Source organism: Rosa rugosa, chromosome 6 (assembly GCF_958449725.1).
Source record: "Rosa rugosa chromosome 6, drRosRugo1.1, whole genome shotgun sequence".
Lineage (NCBI taxonomy): Eukaryota > Viridiplantae > Streptophyta > Magnoliopsida > Rosales > Rosaceae > Rosa > Rosa rugosa.
The window spans coordinates 49,425,836-49,435,208 of NC_084825.1; the positions used below are offsets into that span (position 1 = coordinate 49,425,836).

General features: G+C 40.6%; 1 protein-coding gene across 8 annotated transcripts; it reads right to left on the reverse strand.

Moving 5' to 3' along the window:
* Positions 1-1,940: 1,940 nt before the first annotated feature.
* On the reverse strand, positions 1,941-9,018 carry LOC133715258 (putative disease resistance protein At3g14460). 8 transcript variants are annotated; one of them, XM_062141690.1, is made up of 10 exons: positions 8,843-9,018; positions 8,566-8,692; positions 4,310-8,424; positions 4,125-4,209; positions 3,941-4,020; positions 3,615-3,700; positions 3,361-3,424; positions 2,709-2,754; positions 2,407-2,578; positions 1,941-2,296 (listed from the first exon to the last, which is right to left on the reverse strand). In XM_062141690.1, exon 3 carries the CDS (start codon positions 8,373-8,375, stop codon positions 4,320-4,322), a length of 4,056 nt encoding a protein of 1,351 aa, XP_061997674.1. In that variant the 5' UTR covers positions 8,376-8,424; positions 8,566-8,692; positions 8,843-9,018; the 3' UTR covers positions 1,941-2,296; positions 2,407-2,578; positions 2,709-2,754; positions 3,361-3,424; positions 3,615-3,700; positions 3,941-4,020; positions 4,125-4,209; positions 4,310-4,319. The 8 variants fall into 8 exon arrangements, with proteins under 8 accessions (XP_061997674.1, XP_061997675.1, XP_061997667.1 ...); XM_062141691.1 differs by having other exon boundaries at positions 1,941-2,552; XM_062141683.1 differs by having other exon boundaries at positions 1,941-2,578.
* Positions 9,019-9,373: the final 355 nt, after the last annotated feature.

Here is a 9,373-nt window from a genome sequence, read left to right on the forward strand (position 1 = left end):
CCCTAGCAAGAGGGTAATCCAGCCCCAATCCCTAGCAGACAGAGTCCAAGCGGGAAGTTGTAGGACCTAGCCCACCCACTTCCAGCCATACCACAAACCCTCCAAACAGCCCCAGGCCCAGCTGGCCCAATAGGGCGAAATTGCTAAGGGAACCCCAAGCACTCCATTACAACCGTCCAAGCTGCCACCGCCACCACCGTGGATCGCCACCCTAAAGGGATCATATTCCAAACAGAAACCATCGCCGCTTTCAGCCAAAGTACCACCTCCACCATCGAAGACCTGATACTCTGCCGTCTTGAAGCAAAGGCAGCCCACTGCTCCACTACCAACGTCGGAAGACAACGAGAAACTGGAGCAGAAGATGAAGCCATCAGCTCGCCTAGATTCCTCATTTGGATGCACACAGCCCTGCCACCAAGCCTTACCACCTCCAACAGAATCAAGCTGGCCGCCGCTTTGGACGCTACCACCACCATCAATCGACGGATCCAGCCCAGATCCATCATCAGTGTCAACGGGACCATCGAACCAGATCTGATGGTGATCAAGGGTAGATCCCTCATCACCACCAAACCAGATCTCACCACCTTCACTTGGCCCCGATCGAGTCAGCCGGTCGACCCACCCAGCAAAGTCATCAAGATCGACATCACCCTCGCCACCAAAACTCGAAACTACCACAGGAACATCGTCACCTAAAGCAACGAAAGAGAGAAGAACCAGCCAGAGAATGGTCATGGCCTCTATTGGCAAGCAATAAAGGAATTCGAAGAAGCCGCCGCCGTAAAGGAGAGGTTTCTCAACCCTAGCAGAGAGACGGCTAGGTCATTAGTTTTTAACAAATAAGTAATTGTTTTACAAACGGAGAGATTCAAATCGTTATAAGCTTTTAAGAAAAGTCTGGGAAAATAGTCTACATTTTCATAAGCCATATATTGGGAGCATATGATCATATCGACAATGGCACTTGATCACCGCATGTGTTTTGACAGACTACAATTTGGGATCATGGAATTATGAAAAGTTGGGTCAGAGAGAAATGGAGTTGATGTAGCACATATGGACTTCTCTAATATCCTTAACTGAAAAGAAAATTAACAGGTATGGTTGATTGGGGAAAAACAAAGGCAAATCGAAACATTCTCAAACAATAGTTTTCATTCTTAATCTAAAAGACTAAAACCCTTCGTCCGTACTCACTACTCAAAATCGGGTGCTGCATCATTGCCATGACCTCCATCTAAGTATTTGGAAAACGTGTCATGACTGTTGATACTTATTCATGTAATCTCGTTTAGTTAAATTCTTGTTAATCTTTAATAAGACAGCCTATAAACTCGCCCAAGTTGCATTGACTAAGTTGTGAAGGGTCTTTGCACAATCTGATTCCTATAAGGAAAGGGAATCTTACAATTCGGAACACCTGCTGTAACTTGAGCAGCAGTAAGTTTTGAATGTAAAAATTTCTTCCTATCATCTTAAGAGACCACAAAAAGGATTCGAAAATCTCAGCAGCATGAACAAGAAAAATTTGGCATACAAATTCAAAGCTTTAGAATAACAACCGTGCACAGGGCAACAGGCACAACATTGGAATGCCACCACCATGTAACTACTCGAAATAGTTTTATACATTCACTTCTACTTACATGATAGCCGGAGATCGTTTACACAATCAAACACATGTAGACAAACAAGAAGTTTCTCATACATACTTTGAAGATGAATAAGCTTCACTGGAAAGGATCATTCACCATGGTAAGGTAAAACATCTAAACAAGACAAGGAACATTCCACGAATCAGAACAAGTTATACTCGACATGATGGCAAATAAACTGGACTTTGCAAATAAATGGAGAATTCATTTGCAAATAAACTTATTTCAATTTGTTCGTCTCTGATTTAATTCCAAACGTTCAACTACTGTTTAGAAATATAAAGGTAAAACAATGTAAATAGATAAATCAAGAAATCAAATACAGGATCGAGGATGTGAAACGCTCTGAAAGTCAGAACATTGCAATTGTGATGGCAAGATACATAAGTAACAAATTGGATTGCATTTTGAGAGCTAAGTTTCTTTGACATGCCTCAATAGAGCTGGTATTGTTTCCATATATACATAACTACGAATCAGTGTATCACAAACCTCCTGGAAAGGCTGGAATTGAGAATCCAAATATCATATTCTTGGTACTATATACGAAGCAAATGTATTGATATGATTGACCCCGAAGCTGACTTTGTGGAGCAAGGGAAGGTAGGTCTTCTGAATGAACCACTGCTGTTTGCCTATGGTGGAGATGAACTCCCGATGTGTCATATAATTTATGCAAATAATAGAAGCTTACTCTACTAAATTCTCAAAGGCCATTGGTAAAAATACAGATACTATGGCATACCCCTCCTCCTAAGAAAGCGTTCATTTGAATTGGACCCAAGGTAGTTCCAAGAACAGCAAATTGTATTGGTTTGTACTTTTGCGCTGATGCAACAACTGGATCCTTTTCCGCCGATGCAGCAACTGGATCCTTTTCCGCCATCAGTTCTGGTGTCACAGTATTAACAAGAAGTCTGTTTCAAAAGAAGAATGACTCATTCAGCAAATTAAAACATGGCATTTATATTTTTGAACAGAATTGCTATAAACTTCATGTCAACCAAAGGCAACAAAACATGAATGGATGTCAACTTATGAACTTACTCAGTAAAGCACTGATAAAAGCTGATTTCCCAACATTTGCGGAGCCCTACAGAAAAAGGTAATATAAACTATCAGAGATGCAAAAGAGTTTTAATAGGTCAAACCAAGTAAGCACCAACTGAGAATAAGCGATTCAGAAGTCAAAACAAGACAATGACAACTCTTTTGTTTCCCCCCTTTTACAAGCATATCTCCATGGCTAAGCAAGACACCAGGGGTATCTCATCAGGACTTGAGACAACTCCTTACATCTTGGCCGTTGGCACACACAGATCTCTTAGACAAGTAGCAATCCATCATAGGGAATTTGAAGAACTGAATTTGAAAATGGCAAGGAACAAAAAGAACTCTATGACTGAAATGATGATTATTATTCTTTGTCTGCTGAGATTTCAAATGAAAATCAGCAACATCACTTGACTGGGCGTGACACTTTTCATGGATAAAATACCCTTGGATAAGTATGTGCCGATTCAAAAGCTTTTAACCATACAATCAACAGGTTAAAATCTAAAATGTGAAGTCATATTTTGAGAATCAATAAAATTCATAGCATTTCACGAAAACCACACACTCCAAATGCAGGGGAATTAAGTAAAAAATTCCTCAGGTTCTGAAAAATGTTAAATTTTCACTTGACAAAACCACATACTCAGTACTAAGTAAACTTCCAGAATTCCCACCAAGAAGCTCAACATAACATACACGTCCCGCCCCTGCACCAAAAACCAGCCAAAGAACTCAGTTTGAAGTTCATGTAAATGATAGAAACATGACAGAAAGTACAAAATGACAATGTGTAATCCTATTTATTCTGCTGGCTACATTAACTAACTGATATCAATGGCTTTAGTCAGGTTGATGAATTTCATACATGCACACATGCATAAACTGAGAAGTAAATACCTTCGATCTTCTCCTTTTGAATCTCTGATGCAACTCCAGCTACTCCAACCATAGACTTTGAACCCGTCAGATTAACACTCATAACACTGCCAAGAAGCACCCAGGGAGACTTTTTAGATTGATACTGTATGTATAAGTAAAAGCATGGCCAAGGAAACAAATATTATTTAAGCTTCTTCTTTACGGTGGCCTCCACAACCCAATCACCAATACAATTAAAATCAGTCCCCTTGGGAAGTAAATCAACCTAACAATAGAAAGTCCAATTAGAAATTGGCGTGCATCAACGTCACGTTACATAAGTATTAATGAGCTGCTTAAAGTACCTTAGTAATGACTAATATTATGGGATTTGCACCAGCCAAATGACGCACACGAGCCAACCATTGAAGTCCACAATATCAACCTACATTCCACAATACAAAACTAACAAACTGAATTGCATTTTGACAAACCTCGACAGAGGTGATATTGTTTCCATAGATACAAAACTACGAATCACAAACTTACTGGAAAGGCTGGAATTGAGAATCCAAATATCATATTCTGTGGAGGAGGAAAAGGATGTGCTCTACAGTTTTGAGCATAAGCAGACCTGCACATGGAACAAATAAAAAGTTATAAAAGGATGTGCTTTTCTACGTTTGATAACATTATCATCAGTGCGGATGTTGTCTGAAATTACAAGTTCGTACCTGGAAACCACTAGATCGAGGAGCCCTTAATTAGTACGCAAGGGATGTGTGCTATCTTGGGCCGGTATCGTCCTTTGCATCTCTCTGCAAGTAGAGGACAGCAGCGAATCTCAAGTTGAGTAAGTGAAAGAGGCAGGCCCTCCTCTGGAATGGTTGTAAGCTTCGGACAGTCCCAGATGAGAAGACGCTCAAGAGAGGTGAGGACTTGAAAGCCCTTGCTCAGTTTCTTTAGATTTGGGAAGCCTCCAATTCTCAATTCAACAAGAGATCTGGGGAGCAGCATCTCCTTCTCCTTCGAATTCTCACCAGGTGGAAAGGACACCAAACCTCGATCATCTTCACCACCGTAGATCTGCAATTCTCTCAAAGAGGCGAGTCTGTGCAACCCTTGAGATTCCATCAGCGCCTTACAATTCTTGATCATCCCAATTGAAAGTGATGTTAGGTTGGGGGGGAAGGAAGTAGTAGTCAAACCTTCACAGTAATTAATCATCAATATCTCAGTGTGCATCATGTCTCTCAGCAAGTGTTCCACCTCCAATTTCTGGTGAGAAACGATCACCATGTTTCTTGGCCACACACTCATTCTCGGCAACGAAACCAGACTATGACAAAACACAATACATAATGACTGAAGATTGGTGAGGTGGCACAGTCCCTCAGGTAAGGATTTAAGGTTTGGGCATGATGAGATGTCAATTTGTTCGAGTTGACAGGTGTCATCGAGGAACCTCTCAGTTATTGACTCCAGCTGTCTACAATTACTTATCAAAAGCTGTTTAAGAGCCCTGGGTAATTGGCCTTTGCATAATAAAAACAACAGAGATGGACAGTCCGATATCTCTAAAACTTTAAGACAAGGTGGCAGACCAACATCCGGAAAAGAAACAAGACTTGAACATCCCTTTATGTGAAGCACTTGAAGAGACGCAAGGTGATGCAATCCTTCTGGCACCTTCAAAAGGCTTCCACACTTGCTTAATTCCAGACGTTCAAGCTTGCAATCCAGTATTTGCAATTGCACCAACTGCTCTGCTTCTTTCCCTAGCTTTTCAACAAGTGCAGAGTTGTCTTCAATACACAAACGACCAAGAGAAATCAAATGTTGCAGTAATCTATCCTCATTCTGAAAGGAACATGTCAGCTCCTCACAACCAGTAATCTTCAACTCTTTAACATTTTTCAAGCTTTTCATGAACGCCTCTCTTTCGAATCTCAGCTCTGAAACATTTGAAAATGTCAACCTCTCTAGTAAGTCCAAGAGAACTGGACTTGTGTCGTAAACCACCATCTTGCAATTGTTGATGTCTGATTCATGAAGCTGTTTATAATTGGATATTGAAACCACCAATTCCTCACATCCAGATATCTGAAGCTGTGCTAATGAATCAAGCTTCTCCGGTAAACTACCCTCCAATTTGGGGCAGTCGCTGATGGAAAGCTTTTTCAGGCAAGAGAAAACCCCAACCCCCTCATTTTGTTGGCAAGCAGACCACTTCTTCCAATTTTTCAGATTCTGAAACTCAAGGGTCTCTAAAGCTTGAAACGGCAAGTTACCTTCTCCATAAAACTCAATACCAACACTTTCCACTGCATCCATTCTTTCTATATAAAGTTCTTTGAGAGAATGCAACTGTCCGAATGGTGGCAAGAATTGACAATGATGACAACCTTCTAACCTTACACGCACCATATTAGAGAATGAAGGGTCTCCAATCCATGTTGAAAATTTCAATCCGGCATAACCTTTGATGGTGAGCTCTTTGAGTTTGGTATGAGGTTGTAACATGTCAAGCACATGGTTTGCAATTTCTGTTGAGTCACTTGAAGAAGACCACGAAAGAAACAGAGCTTCAAGCCCCTCCTTGCTCTTTAAGCTGGCACTTCTAGCATCCTCGACATAAGCCACATTCTCTAGTCTTGAGAGGTGCAATGTCCCTTGCAGGCGCAACAATGACCCAATCTCTCTTACTCCTGATCCACTACCATTGCCAATAACAAAATTAGGCAATGTTTGGAGATTAGTCAATCGACCAAGCTGAGGAGGCATTTCTTCCAATGAAGATGCATCCGAATTGATGAGGTGACGCAGATTTACTAGATTCCTCATGCTTGTGGGTAGTGCCTCCAATCGAGAACATCCGTCCAATATCAATGTTTGTAAGTTGTAAAGAGTGGTCGTTGAGTCTGGCAAACTTCTTATTAGAGTGTGAGAAAGATCAAGATACCGTAGATGCTTCAATTTACCAATTGTATTTGGCAGCTCGGTTATTTGATATCCATTCAAAGAGAGCAGTCGTAAGTATTGGAGTTTGGGCAATAAATCAGAAGTAACCCTTTGAGCCAGATAATCAGAGTGGTAATAATCTGATAGTGATAGTGGTAAGAATGTCCGCAAACGTATAGCTTCAGAATAGACCTCAAACTTTTTAACCCCATCATACTCACCACGAATGTAAGACGAATGACGAACCTTGGGCAGTTGTGAGTCAAAATTCTGCATATCCTCCAATCTAGAACATGAATTTCCTGCAGCCCAGCGTGCTAAATCAGTGATGAGGTCATGCATTATGTATCGTGACTTTCCTTTGCTTGACTTTTGAAATAATGACCTAGACTTTCCTTTGCTTGACTTTTGAAATAATGACCTAGACACCAACTCTTGAAAATATTCACGGCCCAAATCTTCCATTTGTTTATTTTCCTTTGATTGCTGCAGAATCAAACCCTCTGCCATCCACAACAGGATCAATTGCATCTCCCCAAATTCATAATCATTCGGAAGTATTGAGCAGTACGTGAAACACCGTTTTAAATGTGAAGGGAGATAATGATAGCTCAATTTCAATGCTGGAAGGATATCATCCGTCTGGCGGTCTGCTAGATTCCACATCTCGTGGTCTAGTATTTCTTCCCATGCGTCTATTGTTTTGGAACGTAATAAACCACCAAGAGTCCTTGCAGCCAACGGCAATCCATTGCATTTTACTATAATTTTCTTCTTCAGTAACTCAACATCTTGAGTTGTATTGTTTAAGGGTGCATGGTGCATAAAGATTCTCCAACAATCATCTTCTGACATCGGCTCCAAGTTATGAGCTTCAGTGTCTCCCATCATCTTTGCAACGTTCGCATCACGTGTCGTCACAATGATCTTGCTTCCTGCTGCTCCAACACGAAAGGCGGACTGCAGTGTTCTCCATTGACCATAACTACATGTGTTCCAGACATCATCTAGAACAATTAAAAACTTCTTGCCAGCCAATTTATTGCTCAACTTCTCCTGAACTGAATTGAGCTCTTTGGATTCCTTCACATCACCTGAAGTGACAGATTCAAGAATTGCTGCTGCCACCCTTAGAAGGTCAAAATCGTCAGACACAGACACCCATCCCTTTGGGTAAAACTGTTCTGTTGCAGTGTCGTTGAACACATGTTTAGCAAGTGTTGTCTTTCCGACACCAGGCGTACCAACAATGGCAACTACTTGAAAATTTTGAAAACTGCTGGTAGAATGCTCTTCTTTTGACAGCAATTTGTCAACAATACGTGTTTTTGCTTCATCCCTTCCGATTACAGGTTCTTCTAGTTGAGAAGTAGTTTGTGGCATTTTCCATGGCTTGGTAGACACTCCAAGTTTCTTCAGACCAAATTGCTCTTTTCCAGTAGTTATCTCTTCTAGTCGATCACTTATCTTCTTGATCTCTGAGTTCAAACTAAAATTGAACTTTGGTTTACAGAGGTAGCTGATCGATGACTTACTTGTGCTTCCTTGTTGTCTTTCTATCCTTCGCTTCAGCATTTTAGTATCAAATATGTCCAATATGTCTTGAACATCGTAAGCCAAATCTCTGAGATCATCTAGCCATAGTTTCACTCGTCTTTCTGTTAGTTGCTTCTCCTCCGCATCACTCAGCACCGCGTCAATTTCAGTCAAAGTTGTTCTCCATTTCTTCAGCACCTTTTTGTCGACCCCCTTAAGGCGTCCGAAGTACTCAATGACCTCTCGATCCGCCAACTTCTCAAGCAGCACCGGGAGGAATGCCCCAAGAACAGCCTCTCCCATCGCTTTTTTTTTCTTTCTTTTTTTCTTTTTTGTACGATAGTAGTCAAAACTGCAGAAAGTGAAACTAGTAGTTAATTAAGATGCAAGTCTAATTGATGCATGTATGTAGAAATTAATTTAAAATAATGAAATGGATATTTATTTTTGATTTGTTTCCGTTAATTTGCAAGATCGGAAATTAAACACTTACTTGAAAGTTGATTCTTCTGTGAGATCACAACGAAAGCACTCGCAACGTTAATTCTTCCACAAGGTGAGCCAAGTCTCTTAGATCATGATCGTGACAGACTTCCTTGTTGCAGATCTGATACCAGCTACTGCACAAATTAGTAAGTGGAACCAGTTTAGTTAGTTCATAATCGAATGCAAACTATCATGCAAATCTGAATATATATTGGTGCATGCAAATATATACATACAAAAAAATTCAAACAGAATGAAAATCAATGGATTCAAGAAGAGCTTACAAGGAAGTAGGTTCTAATGATCAAAGATTATCTGAATCCAAATTCAAGAAGCGCTTTCTGTAGATGAATAATGCAAACAATGCACTGTGTATAGATTAAGTATCAATGGACAGCAGCTCCTTTTGGCGAAAAGTATATTGATATGAAAACCACTTGCACTTTCCTAAAAGTCACTCAAAGAAAAGCTGAGCCACACAACACAAATGATGAGAAAATGCAATTAAAAACTGTTGCACACAAAGGTTTCACCCTGCCGACACCAAAGTTACCATTTTAACTGGCTACATCTATGAAAAAGTGCAACAGTATGAGTTGACTGGTTCCAAAGTATAAGCTACACCATTTGGCTTCATTTTATTGGCTGGTTCTGGACTTCCTTGTGGCCTTATGGGTGCTTCAACAGTATGTGCAAGTTGAAGAAGTTTGTGAATTGTGAGTATCAATGCCCTTCTACGGCTTCGTCCACTTGGAACTAGTGCTTCACCATTGCCAGACCTGTAGATTGGTCTCTGCAATGGATCATTATTCGAG